The 24,335-nt window shown below is 41.6% G+C and overlaps 1 protein-coding gene across 1 annotated transcript in view; it reads left to right on the forward strand.

Moving 5' to 3' along the window:
* The window catches only part of RFX7 (regulatory factor X7), a 119,618-nt gene that overhangs the window by 52,269 nt on the left and 43,014 nt on the right, over positions 1–24,335 (forward strand). Inside the window, exons 2-4 of the mRNA XM_050968011.1 lie at positions 3,399–3,432; positions 15,949–16,031; positions 17,556–17,678. Coding sequence (XP_050823968.1) covers positions 3,399–3,432; positions 15,949–16,031; positions 17,556–17,678 — 240 coding nt within the window. The remainder of the gene's footprint in view (positions 1–3,398; positions 3,433–15,948; positions 16,032–17,555; positions 17,679–24,335) is intronic.

The raw sequence follows: 24,335 nt of genomic DNA on the forward strand, positions 1-24,335 counted from the left end.
GAAGTTGACGTATCTTAGATCGACTTAGATTGAATTACTTCATGTCCTCGCAGTGTGGGATCAACAGCCGCCACTCCCCCATCAACTCCGCTTCCACCTCTCGCCCTGGTGGAGTTCCGGAGTCGACGGGGAGCGCATTCAGGGATCAATGTATCATGTCTAGACGAGATGCGATACATCGATCCCTGATAGATCGATCACTACTTACCGATCCCCAGCTCCTCTAGCCTTTCCCCAGCCCTGCTCCACTCTTGGTACCTTTCCCAGCTTCTTAACAGCCAGGCCCTTCTCGCTCAACAAGCAGAGGGAGACTCCCTGTCTGCCCCTGGCTTCTCTGCCTTTATAGGGCCAACTGAGTTTGTTTGGGGTGTGGCCTCATCTGCAGCCACTTCCTCCAATCAGCTCAGCCTAAAAGCTGCTTTCTCCAGCCACAGCTGCCTCCCAGGGCTGTTTTTAATCCCTCTGGACCTGAGCGGAGTGACCACTCCGCTACACCATCACAGAGCCATTTTCTATTTTTGGTTTGATTATTTCTTACTGCTGACTTAAATTATCTCTAGTGATTGCCTTCTCTAGCCATTCTTTGCTGCCCTGGCACCTGCATGTGAGGAAAATAAGTCTGATCACATTAGGTCTTGTTCCTGCCAAGCCGAGCTAATGAGTTTTGGAGTTAGGATCTAATTTATGCCCTCCAGCTGGAGCAAAGTTGTCCCCTGAATTCTGAAACTTTTAGTTTAGTACTTGTTTATTAGTTTTCCAGTAATTAAGTATCTACTGTTATATCTTAGAGGCCTGTTGCTGCTTTCATTGATGCCAATGCTAAATATCCCACTAACTTCCATAGGCTGTAGAGTCAGACTAAGTGCATGAAGTACATCACTGAATTTGGAAGCGTTAGAGCCACTTAGGGGACAAAGTAGACTAGATTCCCCACAGTGCATTTTTGGGGGCATACTTTCTTAGGGTTGGGCATTTGATCTTTCTAGAAATAACTAGTCAATTGACAGGTGAAATATTCATCAGATATTGTCAAAAATGGTCAAATATCTTAAAAGACTAATTCAGTAACTAAGTGTAAGGCTTGGTCTATATTACATACATACTTTGGTATCATGATATCGCTCAGTGGTGTGAAAAATCTACCAAATTTAACCCCTATGTAGACAGCGCTATGTTGGTGGGAGAGCTTCTCCTGTCAACGTAGCTACTACCTCTCACAGGGATGGAGTTATTAAGCCAATGGGAGAGAGAGCTCCCGTCAGCTTAGAGTGTCTTCATCAGATGTGCTACAGTAGTGCAGCTGCGCCGATGTAATTTTGTAGACTTTATGTTCTCCAGTAGGCTTAGGCCTAGATAGACACTTATACCTAAAGCTGCATGTCTGTCACGGAAGTCACCGATTCCATGACTTTCTGTGACCACTGTGACTTCTGCAGTGGCCAGTGCTGGCTCGGGCAGCCCCTGGGCCAGCAGCAGCAACAGTTCGGGTATGTTGGAGGAGGCTCAGGGCTGGGGCAAGGGGTTGGGGTGCGGGGCAGCACTTACCTGGGCAGAGGGCCAGGGAGCGCCATGTGGCGCCTGCATCCGCTGCCGTTCCCAACCAATGGGAGCTGTGGAGCTGGCACTTGTGGCAGGAGTAACCCTCTGGCCACCCTTCCTGCTAGGAGCTGCAGAAACATTCAGGTCAGAGCCAGGTAGGGAGCCTGCTAGTCCTGCTAACTCTCCCCCTCCAGCACCAGCAGGGGTCCCAGGCCACCCCCACCAACACCCGCAGTGCCCCTAGACCACCCCCATCCCAAGCACCTGCAGACCCCTGGCCCAAGTTTAGTTAGGGATGTATAATGAAAGTCATGAACAGGTCACGGGCTGTGAATTTTTGTTTACTGCCCATGACCCTGTCCATGACTTGTACTAAAAATACCTATGACTAAAAGTAGCCTTACTTATGCCTAATTACCAAAAATAAATAAATAAATAAAAATGTTATTTTAATTCAGAGAAATGTGAAACAGTGTTCTAAAAAAATGAAAGAATGGCACCATGGTGCAATCACACCCTCACCGCCACCTACACTAGGTCACTCTCGCTGGAGTATTTGACAGTATTTGGCTCTGGTCAAACAATAGGCAGTCAGTTGACTGGTTCGCCCAGTGTTAAGTGAAATTACTTGTGATGTGACTCTCATTACTTTTTCATAAGAACATAAGAACAGCCATACTGGGTCAGACCAATGGTCCATCTAGCCCAGTATCCTGTCTGCCAACAGTGGCCAATGCCAGATGCCCCAGGGGGAGTGAACCTAACAGGTAATGATCAAGTGATCTCTCTCCTGCCATCCGTCTCCACCTTCTGACAAACAGAGGCTAGGGACACCATTCCTTACCCATCCTGGCTAATAGCCATTAAGGGACTTAACCTCCATGAATTTATCCAGTTCTCTCTTAAATGCTGTTATAGTCCTAGCCTTCACAACCTCCTCAGGCTAGGAGTTCCACAAGTTGACAGTGCGCTGTGTGAAGAAGAACTTCCTTTTATTTGTTTTAAACCTGCTGCCCATTAATTTCATTTGGTGTCCCCTAGTTCTTGTATTATGGGAATAAGTAAATAACTTTTCCTTATCTACTTTCTCCACATCACTCGTGATTTTTTTATACACCTCTATCATATCCCCTTTTAGTCTCCTCTTTTCCAAGCTGAAAAGTACTAGCCTCTTTAATCTCTTCTCATATGGGGACCCATTCCAAACCCCTAATCATTTTAGTTTCCCTTCTCTGAACCTTTTCTAGTGCCAGTATATCTTTTTAATGATGAAGAGACCACATCTGTATGCAGTACGCTCATCCTCATCCTCCTGTAACCAGCTGAAAGGTAGTTCTATTAAATTGATTAGGTTATTTATTTGGAAACACTAAGTTGTCAGTAAAAAAACAGCTGTGGTTGACTGTAGAAGCTGTTCAAGACAACCAGAAATTCATATGTCAAATAAGTTTTAATTAAATTATTTTTATAGGTGGACAAATCAAAAGAATCTGAAGCAGTTACCAGATGCAAAAACAATACCATCCCAGAGCCCAATCTCAAGAAATAATGAGCATCTGTCAATGCCACTTTGTGGAAGTGGTAGCCACTCAGTAACTCAGAATAGAGTTTCCCAGTTGCAGCATGAGATTGCATTAAACTTATAACCCTTGTCAGAAAAAAACCATGTGTTTTAAATAACAACTATTTCTGGAAAACGTTTTTTCTAGAAAGTTACAGGATGAGTATTCTTGCATAAATAGCCAGGAATTAAGCTTGTAGTTTCTCAGCATAACAGCAGTTGGAAATTCTACTATGTAACATTTTATTTCATTGCTGTACAGATTAACCTGAGACTTCTCTCTTCTTTTCCCCCCTAGCAAAACTGTACAATCTAAGGTGGACTGCATTTTGGTAAGTAGAACTTTAAGATTTTCCAAATATTAAAAAGTGTTCTAAGACCACTATGGATGGCTGATGGGAATTGGCAGTGATTATGGAGCCCTTCATCACTATGCACCATTGGAAAAATTAACCTGGGGTAGTGACATAAGGTATTTACCATCTGTCAGCTGTTCAGTGGCCTATGAGAAGTGAATTTAGTGATCTCAGTTCAGTTCTCAGTGGACACATGCCCGCATCACAGGAGTCAGCTTCAAGATTGGTACAGATTGATGATGCCCTGGCTAGTAATATCACTGGATGATGCCCATACCATCCAATAATTTCATCTGTGGGGCTAGTCAGTCTGGCTAGATCAGTGGTTTTCAAACTTTTTTCATTTGCAGACCCCTGAAAAATTTCAAATGGAGGTGTGGACCTCTTTGGAAATCTTAGCGGTCCCTTTTGGAAATCTTAGATGTAGTATGTGGATTGCCAGGGGTCTGTGCACCTCAGGTTGAAAACTACTGCATCTTGCCATGGCAATAAGGGATATTTAGCACTGTTGCTTTCACAGGAGCTATTGATTTTTTTCCCCCGGTGCATTCAGTGTTTTACAGGGATATTTGCTGTCTTTAGGCCTGATCCTGCTAGGAGCTGAGTCTTCCACTCCAATTAGCCTTATAAGGTACTATGTACTTCACAGGATCAGGCCCCTTTACCAGCAGGGATTGTACAGTTACATTTGATTTATTACAATAGCTTGATTAATTTCAGTATGTCATCCTTTGCAAGGTCTTTGGGACAGATACCATATTTTGGTTGTGTGTCTGTGTAGTGCTTAACACAATAGGGACTGGGACTCCTAAGTGCTATCACAATATACATTATGATTTTATAAGATTCTTGTACGTGTTTAAGCTTCAGGATAGACAAAGATTGCCTGTTCCAAGTTCTTTGAGCCCTAAAAGGTAAAAGAGTCAAACTAATCCAAAAATTGCCATAGCAAGCAGGGTAGATTGATTTAAATCAAGGCAGTTTAAATCACTGATTTTACTAATGATTTAGATCAGCATACTGGAAACATTGTTTTAAATCATCACTTTTAATTGCGTATTGCCATTATGCTGTTTCGTTATTTTCCTAAAAAAAGGGTTGATACTTGGTTAGTAACAGTGAAAATGTGTTGCTTTCCAACTAAATATAGTCTTTGTGTTAAATTGGTGCTTCTTTTTGGTAACTAGGAGTATACACTATGTATCTTAGACATATTTGCTAAAGCAATTGTATAGCTTAATTTACATTTATCAGATGCTTAATGTTAACATTTTTTTAATTATGTTAGAAAATGGTGAATGATGCATTTCTTATTTACTAGATGATACATTTTTTACTTGTGATTAGTGTACAGTTCTATTTGGATGGAAATTGAAATGCAATTAAAATGTTTTTAATTAATGTCATTAATATTTTTAATTATATAAACCTACCTTAAATGTGCTGGAAATGTAAGAAAAATGTACCAAAACAAGTTTTGCGTTTGAAACTAACAGTAGTTTAATAATTTAGTGAATTGTAGTTAGTGAATTAAATCAATTATTTCTGGCTACTGTGTCCTTCAGGATTTTAGAACTAGAAATTCTCAAACTCTCACACTTAGGGCTAGTCTACACTAGTAACGCTAAAGCGCTGCCGCAGCAGTGCTTTAATGTGCCTTGTGTGGTCATGGCACAGCGCTGAGAGGGAGCTCTCCTAGCACTCTAAAATAACAGCCTCCACGAGGGGTGTAGCTACCAGCGCTAGTGCACTGTCTACACGGGCGCTTTACAGCGCTGAAACTTGCTGCACTCCGGAGGGTGTTTTTTCACACCAGTGAGCAAGAAAGTTGCAGTGCTGTAAATTGCCAGTGTAGACAAGCCCTTAGTTTTGGAAGAGGAAAACAAATTTTCCTGCTTTTTCAACTTATAAATGGTTTTTAACTTTGAGCTAGCTGAATAAACTGAAATGAAGAAAATAATCTCTGCACCTGAAGGAGGCTGCTGCTATCAAAAGCAGGTTTAGCACTTGAACAGACTCTGATTCCAGGTGCGTAGTCAATGACATCCACCAGTTCAGGGTTTAGCTTTCTTTAAAACTTGGCAGCAAATATGTACTACTTAATATTTTGTATATTTACTTTAAATTATTCTGATACAATAATTTTATGCCTTAACATAGGTTATCGGTTTCAAATGTATTTTAAATAGGTTTAGGTTTAATAAACAAACCTGTATTTAATTTAAATGAAAAAATTTAATGTAAATACACCGACTTTTATCCATCCTGATAGCAAGCTAGTGGCGTCTCTCGACAGATATAGCCCATGCATAAATACGACCTTCTCCATCCTGTGTCACTCCTGAAAAAACGAATCCATACCCTTCTGTAAACAATTCCACACCATTGTCAAGATCCCAAACATTCGCCCAGAGACCAGCTTTTCTGTATGCTTTATAGGCCTTCACTGCTTTGGGCAGAAGGGCGTATTTCTGAAGTTAGAGTCTTCAGAGTATGTCCTCTGATCAGCTTCCTCCCTTACATACACAAGGAGCTCTGCTTAGAATGCCTGCACTGACTGCAATTGAAGTAGTGTTTCACAGGGAGAGCCATCTTAGGAACACAGATGCCAAGCCTTTAGGGCTCTAGGGGTATGTATACACAGCAATAAAAAAACCCATGGCACCAAGTCTCAGAGCCAGGGTCAATTGACTCGGACTGGCAGGGCTCAGGATGGTGTGGGTGGTAAAATTAGCAGTGTAGATGCTTGGGTAGGAGCCTGGGTTCCACCCGAGCCTGAATGTTTACTCTGCAATTTTTAGGGCACCACCCGACCCCAAATGAGCCTGAGTCACCTGATCCAGGCTTGCCTTGGCTGGTGCCTTGTGTCTTTTATTGCTGTATAGACATACCCTAAATCAGAAACAGTTTATGCTCTAAATCAGCATAAATCCCACTCCCTTAATACTGAGATCTTGCACCTATGATCAAAGCCAGGAAGATTCATTTTTATAGATTCGAGGGATAAAAAAGAGTGTTATGATCATTTAGTCTGACCCCTTGCATAAGAGGTCATGGAATTTCATCCAGAAATGAGTATTTAATAAAGTTATGGCTCAAGCTGCCCTGTAGCTACCTTCATATGGTATCTGTGTAGCCATACGGCTGAGCATGTGAGGAATATTTTAAAGGTGAGTTGTCAAAGAATAACTTGGATTTCCAAAGCATTTTTTTTCTGAGAATAAAGTTACCCTAATTTATGGTAGCTAAATGATATTTCTTTAAACTAAGCTGTATTTTTGTACCCATGTCCTTTCAAGGACCAGCTTCTGATCCAGTCTTGCCTACACTTAAAGCAATTCTTAGGTGCATTTGATATTCAGCCTGAGGATGAAAGTGGCCTCCTGCCTCCTTCTTCCTTAATGCCACCAATGGCAATTGCTCCTGTATTGCCTCTAAAGTAGGTTGAAGTTCATCCTTGAGCAGAGGACCCTGATAGGGGAGATCAGTGGCGCAAAGGCAAGTTGCAGCAGGTAAAAGCAAATATAATTAACTCTTTTAACAGTGCAATATAGGGCAGAACTGCTTAAGCAGCAACAGAAGAAAAATATAGGAGCAAATCATTTGCTTTCTGTGCATTTACAAGAAAATTGTGTTAGCGCTGGAAACAGGTTTCATACTAATAGTCTTGGATTTAGGATTTTTAAGTGCAGATCATCGGCTTGTCTAGCAGCCACCAAGGGTAGTCAGCATTTGGAGGGTGGGGGAATAAATATCTGGGCAGCAAGTCTCAGGGCCCAAGTCTGTAGACTCGGACTCCAAAATTTGCTTTTGTGGTGGTGTTTATTTTGTTTTTTTTTTTTGCAGTGTGGACGTACACTAAATGTTTCCCTTCACTTGTTGGATGGGCTTTTGAATTATTCTGGTCAGCTGGACAATTTAGCCATTTTCCTAGGTAGAGCTTTAGCCTGTAATGCTAAAGAACAATCTCCACAACTTGATTTAGACTATCACAAGGGTTTCCTTATGCTCTGACCTTGCATTTCAAATGCTTCCCCATCTGTCCTGCTAATGGGATCAGATCTCCATCCATAATGGAATGGTTCTGTCTTGGGTAATGTACCTTTGAGACAGGATACATACTTAATGTAGTGCAGTCAGTTATAAATACAGCATAGCATTGTTCAGAAGGCTGGAATCAGAATAGGTTACAGGAAATAGAAGTGGTGAATACACCAACAACAACATGGAAACTCAGCTAGGAGATCTGTTCTTGCTATTGAAAGCTGTAAACTGTTGTGTGAGAGTCTGAGAATTCCCAAGCCCAATGAAATTAGAACATAGTTGCCTTTTAAAAATCCTTACGGGAGAGCTTGTGTTAGGAACTTCTCTCTGCAAGCCCGTTCTCCTCTCTACCTGCTGGGGTACAAAAGCTGTCTGCCGTATTTACTGATCTCACATTTCAGCTGTGTCTGCACTAAGGAGCCTGTGTCACCATAGCTATGTTTTTTCCACACCCCTCACTGACGTAGCTATGCCAATATCAGTTTAAAGTGTAGACCGAGCTTTAGTATGAACAGATTTATATGATTATCAGCAACTGACTCCATGCGATCTGGACATTTAAACTCTGTCAGATCTCTTCTCCCTTACACCCGCTCTACTTCCAAAGAGCCTAAAACCAAGCTTGTGGGCAGGTCTGTCCAGTCCACTTAAGTGTTCAGCCTTATATGTAGTTTTCATGGTCTGTGCTTCCTCAAGAGACTTGCAGACTTCTTGGCACCATTTGAGTGCATAGTCCTATGAGGCAGATCCGTATCCTTTATCTTTTCAGTTTCTTTAATAACACCAAGGAGTGTTCAAGGGCAGTGCCATTTTGTCATAGCACTTTAATTGCTGACTGCAATAGAAAACATAAGAACAAGCCCTTTGGAGGAAAAACCACCTTTTAGCAGTTTACCTTGATTCAGGTAACTGAATTTACAAGAAGTCTTTTTTCCTTAGTCACGTATGCTGTGAGAAGATGCTACTGCCACCTTCATATCTATTTAATCTTGTCCAGTTAGGTTTTGCCTTAAGGTTTCTAGCAAACACATTTTCATTGTAAGTAGAAACCAGGGCCGGCTCTAGGTTTTTTGCTGCCCCAAGCAAAATATTTTGGCTGTCCCCCACCCCAGCCCTGGGCTCGCCGCCGCACTCCCCTGCTGCCCCAGCGCTGGGCTCCCTCCTTTCCCCCCCATCAATGCCCTCCCCCTACCCGCACTCCCCTGCCGCCCCAGCCCTGGGCTCTCCCCTGCAACCTGCACCCTCTTGTTGTCCCAGCCCTGAGTCACTGGTAACTTGCTCCCAGGGCAGGTCATTCAGCAGGAATTTTGGATGTGCATAGAACACAGACAGGATTGGTTCCCATATGGTTACAGAACTGCAGTAAAGTGGAACAATTTTCAGCTTGTGTGATTGGAGGATATCTGGATGCATATTATAAGACTGTCCTACATAAATGAGGAAAAGTTGAGATGCCTTTGTTATTTTTTTGTTCCACTCTTTGTTTCTATGGGGAATTTGCTAATGCAATATCACTGTCTTCCTTTTAAACAAATAAAACTTTAAAAAAAAAAAAAGGGCAATAGCTGTTGAAAATAGCAATTCCAGTCCTTAAAACCACTGGGAAGCATTTATTGCTTCTTCATTTCTTATCCTACTTTTTCTACAGCAAGTTACAGTAGATCAGTATATTTGATTTGGGAGAAATGAAGTAACAGCTGCCCAAATTGAGCTTGAGCACTACTGAATTTTGAGGGTGTTCAAATCTGGAAGGCAGGTGCTAGATTCCCTTTCTGAATATTAGCTAAATCTGGAAAGGAAAAGTCAATTTCTGTTTCCATGGCTCAGAAGTGGAAATCCTCCTACGTGCCTGGTACTGTATCTAAAGCTGCCAAAGTCCTCTAGCAGAGCCTCCCCTCCCTTACTTTTCATTTTAAGTTCTAGTGGGATCCACGTACCTCCCTAGCTAGGCTTCAGATAGAGAGGGGCACTGTCCATTTAGTCCACCCAATTCCTTCTTTGTGGGCTGCAAGGTGAGGTCACACCAGTATCCCTAATGCAGTCTGGGGAAGTCTTCTGAAGGGGATATCTAGTGCAAAGCCTTCTACTCCTTGGGCACACTTGTTCCCCATTCACAGTGCCACCCCTTTGGACTCACTGCATGGCTCAGCTACCTTACTCCCTACCCCTCCCTTTCCTGTTGATAGCTCCCAAGGGATTGCTGGGAAATGTAGTTCTTTCCCTGCTCCAGGGCTGGCTCTATAGGCAGGGAGTTAGGCAAGGAACTACAGCTCCGAGGGTCCTGTGGGTTCTCAGCTCCCATGCTGGATCCCAGCTGCTCCGTGGCTCTGCTTCTGCAGGGTTGTGAGAGAGGATGAAGTGAGTTTAAAAAAAAAAAGGATGGCCAGAATGACACCCCCTGGAAATGTGCTGCCCCAAGCACCTCCTTGTTTTGCTGGTGCCTAGAGCTGGCCCTGGTAGAGACTCACATTATTTGCTATTTTTCAGCATCTACATTATGGTAGCACCTACTCCTAGCCAGACACACAGCCGCAGTGTGTGCGACACTGTACAAACATGCAGGAAGACTAAGCTGGTGGGGGCAGGACCATGTAATTTAAGACAAGATGCAACAATTTAGTTTTAGAGGACAGAGGATAACAGTAATAGTTTCATATAGTTATTTAGCCTTTTGTGTGTCTGTGTGTGTCTTGCTGCACTGTTTGCATCCTGACAGATTGTCAGTTTTTGGAAGATCATAAGAAAATCATTCTGTGCTGTGCAAACCAGAAGAGATAATTAGCAAGAATTGTGGGATAAACAGCCATTAAAGATTTATTGCAACATCTTTTAAACTGTAATAAACATGTCTAGAAGTAGATGCTCCCTTAGTGTGACATTGATTCTTATATTTATGTTGCCACATACTAAGTGAACTCCTGAACCTGATTATGTGGCTCACAGTTTGATCACTTAGCAAGAAGGTGACGGTTTCTTGGCCCTGCCCCTTATCTTTTAAAAGGAGGTGCTAGTGAGAAGTGCTGGATTGATGGCAGGGATCACTGAATCCCTAATCTACAGAGGAGTTTGAGCATGGGCAGCAGCAGTACAAACCCTCTCCTACCACTGAAGTGCTTCAGTCCTGTTCTACATAGCTATTATCCTATAGGGGAGAAAGGGACTTTCAGCTATCCAGTATTTTACTGTATTATGATAGTGACTGTCCCCTCCTCCAAATATTGGCATCTGCAGTTGGACTGAGACTATCAATAAATTAACCAGAGGCCACCAGACAGCTTCAGATGGTAACTGTTTTGGTCAGTACTGATATGGATTCAAATTTGGTTCTGTGTTGGGGGAGGAGGAAGAGTTGTTTTTAAAATGGAAATCTTGTGTAGCTGAAGGCTTTCTCTTCAGCAGGAAAAAGGTATGATAAGTCCTAGTGGAGAAGGGGCAGTTGGTTGTTTTTACACAAATCAGCAGATCAAGACGAGGTATGGCTCCCTCATAATCTTTAACTCTGCTTTGCTATGGGGGAGCCTAGCTTTTATCTTGAACTGCTAACTTGTGTTAAATTTTTTCTTAGTGAAAACACAGCTTTAGTAAAAACCACTTTATTGTGGTGTTTTGAGGAGGTTTAGAGAAATTCGTCTGTGCTGTAACTTGACTGACCTCAAGGTGTTCTAATAATGGTCATGAAATCTTGGCTCTGAAGGTACACCGGAAGCCTGCTAAAATGCTGATCTGATTGGTAATATAAATGTGATGAAATCTGAACCTGCTTCTGGATGATCTCCATGGACTGGAGAAGAGGGTAAAACTCAAGAAATTCTGGAACTGTTTGTTTGCAGGATTTACTATATGAAGAGCTAAATAAAAAACCTATCTTTAGCCATTCAGCTATATTCTAAGAGCTTGAAGTGGGTCAGACATGCTGTTTCTGTATTATACTTCACAATTGAGAGTCTTTTCTGGTCAGATAATTTTACAAAAGGAGTTAAAGGACACTGAAAAAGTAGATGGGGGGGGAAATCTGTAGGCACAGAATTATCTTGCAGTTCACAGATATAATTTGCTGTTGATTTTTAGTATCCTTGATGGATTCTGCAAGAGTTATCTATCTGTGTGTTAGTGTTTGTTCAGAGCTTTGATGTATTACTTCTGAGTAAAAATGAATAATTTTACCATGTTGAAAGGTTGTATGATCTTTCACTACTCCAGAAAGGACTTTTAAGACAAGGGAAGCTAGATTGGTAATGTCAGGTGTGTTTCAAGCTTTGCTGCAGAGACATTTTAGAAACCTCATACTTTTTTTGTTGAAGCATATAAGGTGTGAAAACTAGTAGGAGGAGTCAAAAATAGCAATGTTTCAATGTGAGCACAAAGCTCTTCTTATAAGTCATAGTAAGTTTTGTGTTTTACCGACTTAATACAAGGCAAGTTCGTTCCTGCCTGAATTTTGCATGGCTCATGTTAATATGCATAGCATCAGAAAAGTAGTTTATACAAGTGACTTTTCCATCCTGAGACGCTGCATGTCAGTTTTGTTTACTTGCAGTTAGTTATTTTTAAAAAAATCCGCTTTTAAAATAGTAACTGCTGTTTGGATGAACTCTTCCTTATTAGTAATCCTTCCTTCTCCCTCACCGCCACTGTCAGGGTTGAGTTACTAAGGAGCAGGATTATAAATCAGATGAATCTGCTCTGCCACGATCTGAATTTGGTCAAGATTGAATGACAAGAGTAGAAGAGCAAATTATAGAGTCAATCAGTCATGAATGAATACGTATTCTAATAAAGTCTGACAAGTTTAAAGCAAATCTGCCATTATATGCAAGTTTTATTACTTTTTTTTACCAGCTGTAGTTTGGGAACTACGTTCTTTTAATTTTTTTTTTTTTTAAATCAGCGGGGCCACTCTGGTGGCCTGCTGGTAGCATATTTCCTTTTTCCAGATTTGAGATGACCTGATCCTGGAACTAAGTTATTTAAAAAAAAATATTCAAAACTTAAGGCTAAATGTTGAGTATACTCCCAAAGCATACAGCATCCTAAAAAGCCTGCTGCTGTGCTCAAATCCTTCAACCCATCCTCACCAAAAAGCCAGAAAAAAAGTGAGCTATGATTCCACCTCCAGGTCTGGTAACAAGAAATCACTCAAGCTTTGCTGCTCTTTATTTCATTAAAAACCCTTAAAGGAACTACAGCCCTGTGTGTATCAGCAATTCTCATCTTTTGGCTCCTTACAACTCACAATTGACTTTTGCTCAAACCTACAGTGGCTGTTGGAACAAAAAAAAAAAAAAAAAGAGCCAGAGAGAGAACATGATCCTAGGCAAGTGCTGTTCTGGATCTGCCTGAAACTGAAGGAGCAAGACACAGCTCCACCCAGGAACAGATCAGGGTGGATGACTCTCTATGCAAATACATACTGGAGCCTCCCATTTAATTTGCTTGTCAGGCATATTTTTCCTGCTTCTGTATAGTGGGGGAGTCACTTGTACGAATGAGAGGAAAAAATTCTAGACCCTGACATAGAAGCCATCTTCTGTCTCTTTACCAGAGCCCTTTTCTTTGTCTCTGCCTGGACTTTCTTAGTTCTTACCACTGCATGGTCTTACCACTGCCCTATTATAGGAGCTATTTTCCCAGCATGCCCTTTCTGGATACTGGCATGTGCCTCTTAAATTACAAGCAGCTGTAACCCCAAAGGGGCCATTTCACCATACACGGTTGGTTCTTGTATCTCCCTTTCTTCCAGCTGAAGAATTGGCTTTTTTCAACTCCAGTTACATTTTCTACTTATGTCTCAAGATGTCAAGTTTGTCATGTGCAGAAACTGGGGCCTTTACTGCACAAATTACCCTATTTGCATTTTTTTTCTTTCTAAAAGCCCATTATAAAAATATAGTGAAGCAGTGTGCAGTGGGCAATGTTTAAAGAAGACAGAACTGTACCCTGGGCTGACGGTGGGAGAGTCTCTTTTCTTTTTCTTCTTGTGGGGTTGGGGTTTTCCCTGTGGCTCCTTCTTGGACCAGCTACATTTTACACTTACACTTTGCAGTGCCTTTTCAGTTTGCTCCCTGCTCTAAGAGAAAAGGACCCTGCTGTTGTTGAAGCACCACCTGCTTAGCCTAAGCCCAGGTAAAGCAGATGTAGTGGTAATCAATTCTCTTTCCTCACGCTTCCACAGTGGTGGGAGATCATGGGGCAGAGAGAATTCAGTGACCCCACAGTATGTGTTGAAAAATACATGAGACTTGTCCATAGAGAAGGCAATTTAAGTACCACAACCTTTGTATGAATTGCAGTAAAAGTTGCACAGAAATCATTAAATCAGCAAGTTTCAGGGGTTAGTGTCAGTAAAAATACCAGATTTTGTGATTTGCCTCAGTTTATAAACATGGTGAATCTGAGTGGATTGTGCCCAACATGTTACTGTTGGCTCTCACAAGTTGTCTCACAAGTTGTCTCTTCTTTTTTTTTTCTCAGTGTGGTCTTAGCCTGTTTTAGCCATTTAGGATTAGAAAGCTCTTTGATTCTCTGGTCTCACCTCCCCCAGACAAATTTTTGTCTAGTTCTTTATTTCCTCAGAATATATTTTCTCATTACTTAGTGGCTCAGACCTCTCAAGAGACTTTATATGTGTTGTTTTTTGTAGCATTCTCAGAATTGTTTGTTTTGTTTTACATGGTGATGCTGCTAGTTATACACTAATTACAAAGCAAAATAGATATTAACATAATAATTAACTTTACAGTACATCCTCTTTGTAGTTTTTCAGAAGTGTTGACCTCTTGGCCACCTGACAAGACTCCTCTCAGCCTTGATTGAATTAGGGGACACCCTGCTTTGAAACGAAATTAAAATTCTGATTAGTTGCTTTCTTCCTTGGTTTCATTCACTCTTAGATTTGCTTTTCTCTTTTAATTGAAAAATGTTAAAAGTGAAGTAACGGTCAAAGAAAGATGAATTAATCACATTCCAGACAGCATTGTTTTATGTTAAAAAATAATTGCTCATATTTACTCAATGTTGCTTATGCATGAACTAGTTTTACTTTAGCAATAGTCTTCTCAAATTAGTGTTAATACAAATGAAGTGTAAAGTTTTATATAAACATTATAATTTAAATAACATAAGTTCACCTTAACTTTGGTACTTTCCTGAAGGAAACTACTTGCACCTTTCTGTGGGAAGTCTGTTTTATTTGTCTGTGTCTTATGCTTGGATAGGTTACCCAGGTTACCAAAATTGACTTTGCTAGTATTTCAGAGTCCAATTTACTGCACTGGGATCACCCAAAGCCCAGTTCCTTCATGATAACACTGCGTCATGCACCTGCTGCTCGGGTGTGCATGTGCCTGCTGTGTTTGTTTTGTTTTTCACCACCTTCCTTGATTTAAAGCAGTGGTTCTCAACTCGCAACCCAATCAGCACACAGCTGTGGCCCATGTGACATCCTCAGGGCCATACAAGTACACCGCTACCTCAATATAACCCCACCCGATATAACACAAATTTGGATATAACACGGTAAAGCAGTGCTCTGGGGGGGCAGGGCTGCACACTCCGGTGGATCAAAGCAAGTTCAATATAACACGGTTTCACCTATAACGCAGTAAGATTTTTTGGCACCCAAGGACAGCGTTATATCGAGGTAGAGGTGTAGTATATATAGATTGCGTGGATGCAGTCCACATAACACATAGAGACCTGCATATGTGGCCCACAGTGGTAAATAGGTTGAGAACCACTGATTTCAAGGCTTTGAGTCAGATCCTCAGGTGATAGGAATGGGCATAGCTCTGTTGAAGTCAGTGGAGATACAATGATGTACAGCAGCTGAGGGTCTGGCCATCAATATCAATGTAATCACTCTGTGACAGCCACTTACAAGGAATACAGAAACTTGACTTTCAAAAAAGCCTTCTTTAGGGCTTACTCTGTTTGACTACTGATGCAGTTGTATGGTCAGTCCAACAATCGTGCTTTATTACAGAAGAGCCATTATCTGATGCTTTGGTCTTAGGGTGTTGAATGTGGCCCTCTAAGACTAGGAAATCATAATGAAAGGTTTCAATTTAAACTTCTTTTCATTACAGTGTTTTTTGGCTGGGAAAACTGTTTCTGGTTATCAAGGTTAACTTTTTCCTTTACAGTTAAAAAAGGGCAAATATTCCAGTGTTCACTTTTGTTTTAAGTGGTGATTATAATTAATATTTATTATTATTTTGCCTTACCATAATGTCTCTAAGTGTCCCAGTTACGGACCAGGATCCTGTTGTACAAACACAGAACAAAAGGGTAGTCTCTGTCCCAAAGAGCTTGCAGTCTAATGCTTTCACGTTGCCAAATGTTGCGTGTTGTTTTATTTGTGGTCATTTTGAAAATGTGTGTTTGGTTCTTTTTACAACCCGTCATGCTGTTCATTTACCATTTGCTTTTTTAAAAAACCTTGTTTTCTAGCAAGAAGTTGAGAAGTTTACAGACCTAGAGAAACTCTACCTCTACCTTCAACTGCCTTCGGGTCCCAGCAATGGAGAGAAAAGGTGTGTGGGTGTTTAATATTAATATTGGTATAGTTCCTATGAGATTTCTTTTTCTCATCAAACACACATTTATCTACTGTTTCTGTAAACAGTAACCTTTCTTTTTTTGGGGGGCGGGGGCAAGTGTCTTTAATATTTTCAGAGAACTAGTTCTTCAGTAAATCTGAACGTTGGGAACCCTTGATGCATAATAACAAATCTGACAACATAAGCTTCGCATGGTAGGATGTTTATGAGGAAGTGCTTTTGACTGGGAGTCTGATTATTGACCAAGTCTGACTGTTGCCTCAATTTTTATATAATGGAGGTATAATATAGCACTTAAAATATTACTATTGGAAAGAATGATTGTTACTTCATGGTAGGTCTGACAGTATTTGTTCATTTAGGTCCTTACCATCTCTGAAATCACTCCATATCTCACACTTGTAATGATTAATCGTTTCCCCCTCATACCAATATCCAGAACAAGTGTTTTTTATTAGAGCTGATTGAAATTTCCCACATTTTAAGTACTCATTTTTTTTAATTATGAAGAATTTAAGGAAGAATCTCGCCTTCCATTATAGGCCATACTGTGATCCACTTTTAACTTCACCAAAACAATCAATCCACTTGAAAGTGTATAGGCAGGAACTTATGCCAGTACAGACATTTCTGGGAAGTTTGAGGCAAATTGTAAAATGCATTTGGGAGATACGAGGGATGATCATAACCTTTCAAATATGATGGGCTACATGAAGTTCTTCATTCTGTATGTCCCCAGTGCAGACCGTACAAAGTCTAAAACATCAATTAGGGGAACCACATTACAGATCCAGAAGGTGCTACAATTCTTTATATTCAGTGGTTCCATTCTGCTTGACTGATGGGTTACCTTGCATACAGCTTTCCCATCAGTTTTCCCACTACACTGGATTCACAGAAACCTATTTCAGGAATGCAGTAAATTGTCCTTTCTTTAATGTTGTTTTCATTATGTGTCATAGCCTGACCCTGATTTATACAATAGTAAGGGGCATGAAAGCTCCTTATGCTCATATAAAATGGGAGTGCATTGGAAAGACCAGCCCAACAAGAAACCCTTCATGCCCTGTTAGGATATCAGGGAAACAGTGTACATATAGTGGAGGAGAGATGCAATGGCTGGGACAACATAGGAGGTATGGTACTTGAACCTGTCTGAAGTGTCCCTTTCTCCCTCCCATCTCCCCTACTCTATATTGAAACTGGGGTTCTGTGGATGCATACATGAATAGATTTGTATGAATGGTTTTGTAAGGATGATCAAAGTTCTGGTTTTGTTTATTCCTACTGTTGTTCAGCAAAAACAGCTCATAGATGAGACATTATAGAGTAAATTTTAAGAATTGCGCTTACGGGATGCCTGCACAGGAACTCCTGTTTGTCCATGATTTCTTTCCATCTGAATCTTTTCAGCCTATTTGAACACTTAGCTCGGCTAATTGAAGAGGAGCTATAGAGTACATTGTCTTCATCAGAACTATTTCTGTTTTCACTTAGCGATCAGATCTCGATGTCATCAAGCCGTGCGCAGCAAATGCATGCATTTTCTTGGATTCGGAATACCTTGGAGGAGCACCCAGAGACGTCCCTTCCCAAACAGGAAGTTTATGATGAGTACAAGTGAGAGCTGCTAAATTGAATCTATACATCTAGTTGTAGCAATGCATAAAGAGTAGTGTACACAGTACAGATATTTAACCAGATGCTACAATTGCTTCCTTTATAAGCAGAGGCTTGAACTGCCTTGACTAAAGTATAGTTAAATATGGTGAGGGTTAGAACTTAAAATCTGACATTGTTTATGTTGACAATGAGGTTTAAATGAGAGGAACTGTGGATGAAATCCTGGGCCTACTGAAATCAGTGGGAGTTTTGCCATTGACTTTTGTAGGGCCAGGATTTCACCATCAGTGTAGAACAGTAAAGAAGTGAAATCTTTTTTCTGCAGTTTCAGACTTTGAGGAAGGAAGTTGTTAATGTTTTTATAAAACGAAACATAAATAATAATCCGGATATTAAACTTGCTCAAATTAGAGTACAGTGTACACAGAAAAGCCCTGCTTCCTGAGACTCTACTCCTTTGTTCAGGTGGAGCCAGTTACAGGTTTGGGACCTAAAAATGCATTTAATTAAAACATGTCAAAATTAGTGACCAGAGTTTACTTAACTCAGAGAATGAGTGAGTCAGACATTATTCCATTGACACATATGTCTGTCTTGTATGTCTCAGTGCCTTAGTTCGTATTCCTGGTAATAAAGGCATATAAGACCAGCTCCTGTGCATTAACGTAATGTCTGAGGATGCACTAACTACAGTGATGCAACTGCTACTGTATTCAGTATTTTCATTATTGAAAGTAAGAACATAATTTTAAACTGCAGATTAAATAAACCTAAAGTTAAAAAACTTTTTAAAACATAAGGGCTTAAATGAATATTATTTATATTATGATAGAAAAAGAGGATTTGAGTACAGAATACTAATAATATCTTGCATTAAATTTATATTGTCCCTTTGCAAACTGTGTACATACGTCACCACTGAAATGCAGTGATTTCTTACATGCAAGATGATGGCAACTAACCAGTGCCCAGCACATTGCACAACAGGGCAAATGGGGGAGTTTTTGTCAAACAGATGGGAGTAAACCATAACTTCAAAGTGCTAAGAGATCGTAAAGCCCGGACAGTACATTGGGTAAGACTGGTCAACCAAAAGACCACATCACACAAAGTCAACTGCATGAAAGTCACTTTATCTGTATCAGGAGGATGAAGGGCTGAATCGACCTTACTGGGGTTTGAACAAGTAATTGTAGATATTTCAAAACTAAGATTTAGTCCACTAAAATGATCCCCTCTGGAATAATACACGAAATATTGTGTCTGTCACAAAGAATGAGCCCTCATGCAGTAAGCCTGTTTCCGAGAGGTTGCAGTATATCATAATGGTCATAGAATTGGTAACCAAGCCAACACACGTTTGTGTTCAGTTAGATCTCAAAGCTACCATATAGCTAGGAAAGAGATGAGGATTGGAGGACGGGAGCAGTCGGACAAGAGTTGGCTCTGAATGCATTTAAAACCAAAATCCAAAAATTAATCAGTTCAAAAAAACATGGCCCAATTTCTTGAAGATGACTTTGAATAAAGAATTACAGTGTGGTATTAACAGTTTCAGCTTCCAAATGATTACAGTAAACTGCAAGGTGCTTAGTACTTAGCTCATAGATGATGCGCAGTGCTATGACCAGATTTCCTCTGCAGTGTGTATATACATCACCTTAATTAACGCTGTCTGGCAGAGTCACTTGCTCCAACTGAGTTGAAATGTGGTGGTATTAGCTTGCCTGGAGTTGCTGAACATGCACACACACCTAGTTCTGACATCTCACCATCAACTCAAGTTGTGACGTAGGCTAGAAACATAACCAATAGTGCAAGTATGTTGAACTAACCAATCACGGAGCAGTCAGTTACATATACACACAGCAACAAAGGCAACAGCAGCTGCTGCACAAGAAAAAACTGTAAGCGTTATTCTTAAATATATTTCTTATTAAATAATTTATAGTCTGGTTCAGCAACAAATCTGCTTGGCTTCCATGCTGTGCCAAGCTACAGATGCCCAGAAAAATAATCATCTACAGACTGTGTAGTGTGAAACTTGAACAGATTTTCTGTGTAGCTACATCAAGCCTTTGTGTATTGTTTTTTTCCCCTCACAAAATAAGGATGGTGAGGAAATATCTGGGAAAATATCAAATATTTGTAATCTGTTCTCCTTTTAAAGCATCTGTTCTCTTTTAAAAACATTTAGCTTCCATGGATATTTTTGAGTTACCCTTGTGCATGAAAAGAATAGACACAGGGTAGGAGGTGGTGGGAAATGGCATATAAATAGTAGCATTAGTTCTGATAAGACATTTCTCCCTTCTTAGGGGGGATTAAGACATCTCAAAACCTACTTTTGTCTATGTCACTCATGAATTATTATTTTCATCCTCCACCTGTGAAGACAGATGTTGTTTGGAGTTCACAATGAGCACTTTATACACACAAATAAGAAAATATGAAGGGGTCATATGTCCATCAGAGGCTAATGAGACTTTTGAGGAGTTGCACCTTAAATTCCTGCTGTAAATATCAGTCAGAAATTCTTTTTTGTAGTTTTAAAGAAAAACTGAATTTCTGCTTCAAATATGATATGGTGGTTTTAACCTGTTTTATTACAATATAGTTTGGATTCCAAGCGTTTGAAATGTTAAAGGCAGAAGCACAGAATCTACCCAAATCCAGCATAGACAAATTTTGCTTGTGTTATCTCCCTCTTCAAGTTTCAATGCACTTTTATCTGTACACTAATTCGTCCCTTCTATATGTATTTACTTCTCTTTATGGTTTCATAAGTTGGGTGTCTGGGAAGAGATTTGTATTTTGTGATTAGATAGAAGTGATTACACTCATCTTGCCTTTACCGTGGTAAAATAAATGAAAATTAAATTATAAAATAAAATAGTAGCAGCCCAGGAAGGTTATCATATTCCTGATATGAGGTGGTTCACAGGGACAGATCCGCTCTCACTGGCATTAGGAGATGCAGTTTGCACCAACCATCATAAGCGAAGTCCCCCATGCCCCAGAAGGCTTTAACACCAGGGACGGAGGGCAGGCGATATTTTCTCTGTGAGCCTCCCTTCAGGTTTACGCCAGGGAGATGCAGCTTTAAAATGTGCTGGGAACTGCATGGTATGCACTTGGGATGCACAGAATAAATGCATCCCCTTATCAAGTCCCCTCACCATTCTGTTTGACACACCCATCCACCAAAAAGGAGTTTTGTTGATGCAACTTCTTCCCAGCAGTAAGGATTTTCTACCTGGGCCTATGCCATCAGAAACCAGTGTAGATCCTAGACAAATTTAGTGCATAGAGTGCAATCCTGCAGCTGTTACTCAGGCAAGACTTCCATCTGCCCAAGTAAGGGCTTAATGGGCAAAGTCATGGCTGCACGGCTTCAACTGATGAGAAAATCTTTCAAGAAGAAAATTAAAGATGGCACATGTTACTGCACTGATTTCTAGCTCTGTCTGGGCTCTGCTGTAAGATTGCTGTTGCTGCAGTGTTGCTGCCACTGTGATGATCTGAGATAAGTGTATCAGATCATTCAGATATTTGAGGTAATGGAGCTAATTATTCATTTAAGTTTCCCTGATAGAGTTGGTAAATTTTGATCAGAAGTTCTTTAGTTCCCATCTTCCTCCTGTAAATTATTAATCACTACTTCACTGTCTGTAGAGAGCAACGACTTGATCTGTAGATGGTGTGTTGTAAATGTTAAAGATCTCAAGCAATGAGTTAGAAAAGGAAGACTCAGGGCTTGTCTACATCAGAAAGTTGCAGCGCTGGTGAGGGAGTTACAGCGCTGCAACTTAGGAGGTGTACACATCTGCAGGGCACCACCAGCGCTGCAACTCCCTGTTTGCAGCGCTGGCCGTACTCCCGTTTTGTCTCGGGTGTAGAGGATCCAGCGCTGGTGATCCAGCGCTGGTAATCAAGTATAGTCACTTACCAGCGCTTTTCTTGACCTCCGTGGAATAAGCAGGTATCGCAGCATACCTGAGGAAGCCTCTGGTAATCAAGCTGGTCTCCTTCCCCGGCTTGCTCTCGCGTTCCCCGAACCCCGAGCAAGCAGGTCTCCTTCCCTGAGGTTTGCTGGGTGGTTCCGGGAAGGCGAGAGCAAACCGGGGAAGGAGACCAGCTTCGCCGAGGTTTGCTCTCGCGTTCCGCGAACCACCCTGCAAACCGCAGGGAAGGAGACCTGCTTGCTCGGGGGTTCGGCGAACGCGAGAGCAAACCGGGGAAGGAGACCAGCTTCGCCGCGGTTTGCTCTCGCGTTCCCCGAACAAGCAGGTCTCCTTCCCTGCGGTTTGCAGGGTGGTTCGCGGAACGCGAGAGCAAACCGCGGCGAAGCTGGTCTCCTTTCCCGGTTTGCTCTCGCCTTCCCGGAACCACCCAGCAAACCTCAGGGAAGGAGACCTGCTTGCTCGGGGTTCGCGGAACGCGAGAGCAAACCGCGGCGAAGCTGGTCTCCTTCCCCGGTTTGCTCTCGCGTTCCCCGAACCCCCGAGCAAGCAGGTCTCCTTCCCTGCGGTTTGCAGGGTGGTTCGCGGAACGCGAGAGCAAACCGCGGCGAAGCTGGTCTCCTTCCCCGGTTTGCTCTCGCCTTCCCCAAAACCCCTTGAAGCCGCCCAACAGCGCTGCAGTGTGGCCACATCTAACACCACTTGCAGCGCTGGTTGCTGTAAGTGTGGCCACTCTGCAGCGCTGGCCCTATACAGCTGTACTAATACAGCTGTAACAACCAGCGCTGCAAAATTTTAGATGTAGACATGGCCTCAGGAACTAGAATAGAAGAGATTGAGTGCTGAAAACTCAGCTAGATTGACGCGGATTGGCAAATGTGTTAAGTGTTACACATTTTCTTTGTTTCATACACATTATAGTATTGGCTGATACTTTCTATGATGGGTGTGATGGGGCTGCTAGGGGCCCAGTCAACCCTGCCCCATGACACTTAAGCAGGTGTCAGGCCGGGAAAGGAGCTAAAAAGAGAGAAATGCCTGTCTGGGAAGGAGAACGGATCTGGAGCTCTCACTAGGAGAGAGAAGGTTGGCTGGGCCAGGAACTGGGGTAGATTGTTGCGTATTGGGTCCTCCCTGAGGGAAGGGAAGATTTTACATTTCTTACTGTTTATTTTGGACTTTGGGTACACTGGAAGGGGTGGAACTATTACATAACCTAGCTGGAGGGCTGAATTGCCTCAATCCAGAAGGTGTTGGAGTCTGGTAGAGCAGTGGAAGAGTGAGAAGGAAACAGAGGCAGAGCCACTGCCCGATTGTACCATGCTACAAGAAGGCATGTACTTTTCTTTCAAGGAAATAAAAAAATAGTTCAAAAGAATATATAGTGCAATCCCCTAAAACTGAAACCAATTGGATGTACCTTTACAAGGAATCTCTGTAAAGTCTTGTCTTTATTGGCCTTTATTTCATTTATTTATTTTATGTTCCAAGTAATTTAAATTTTATGTCTCAAGCGCATATTTAGATTGTAGGTCTCAGAGAAAAAGTGCTTTATTCTGAGGGCTTGTCAACATGGTGCCTTAGTCTGTATCAGATGGGGTGTAAATTCTAATGGGTTCTTAATGTCCCACACTAACTGGCCTATATGGACTCTGCTGTCATGCACTAAAAGTTCTCCAGTGTGTGTTCATGTAGTCTCGTTTCAAATAGTACTGCATTAATGCACACCAGGGAGCTTTTAGTGTGATCCAGCAGGGTCCAGATGGACCAGTTAGTGTGCAACTGCTGGTGCATGTTAGAATTTATGCCCCTGTTGATGTTGATTAAGACAGTGTGGAGCTAAACCTTGAGTCAGCCTTACTGTGGATAGTGTAGGGAGGCCCTTTGCAAAGGAAAGTACTCAAGACTCCAGTATCGTTACCATCTCTGATTTGGACACCCCTACCCCCGTCTGCTTTCACTCAGCCTGTCCTCCATGCAAGCACAAAAGCTTCTGGGCATGTCAAAGCCCACCAACGTGCCAAGAGGGCAACAAGCAGAGAGGGGAGCCATTAAGAAAAGACATTTGGTGCATGGTGCTGAGTCAGCATGAAACCACAGAGACCGCATGAGGCTTTTCCAGGCTGAGCTTGGAGGAGGGGTTGCAAATGCCCTGGAATGGTCTGTCTGTAAATTTAAATTACATGATAAAATAGTAGTCGCTCAAAAAGGTCACAAGCTTGCAGGAGCTTCCAACCTCGACCCAGGGAACCCCAGGCAGCTGTGTAGATTTGTGGCTGCTGCTAAGTCCTTGTTAGAAACAGACCTGCTATTCTTGGTGGTTGCATATTTTTATTTTATTTTCCCCCTTAGAGTGAAAATTTTCATTTTAAAATAAGTGAGCGATAAGATCCCAAGCCCAGTGCTTGCTAGTTTAAGTGGGTTTTATTTGTACCATTCAACTTCAAATAAGGATTTTCAACATTCACTCTCTCAGTTCTCACTAACTACATCAAAGAAACTGTAGAGTACACCCAGATGTATGCTACGGAGATGATGCTTTGTACTGCAGCTGAAAGCCAGAATACAACTGGCATCAGCTAGCTGTATTACCATACCTTTTGAGAGCCCCTAGAGTCAAGTCACAGTCCAGTGGAGGCTGGTGACATCTGAAAATGGATAGGTGAAACTGGCAAAGGTCAGTTCTGAGACA

This window comes from Gopherus flavomarginatus, chromosome 9 (assembly GCF_025201925.1).
Source record: "Gopherus flavomarginatus isolate rGopFla2 chromosome 9, rGopFla2.mat.asm, whole genome shotgun sequence".
NCBI classification, from domain to species: Eukaryota; Metazoa; Chordata; order Testudines; family Testudinidae; genus Gopherus; species Gopherus flavomarginatus.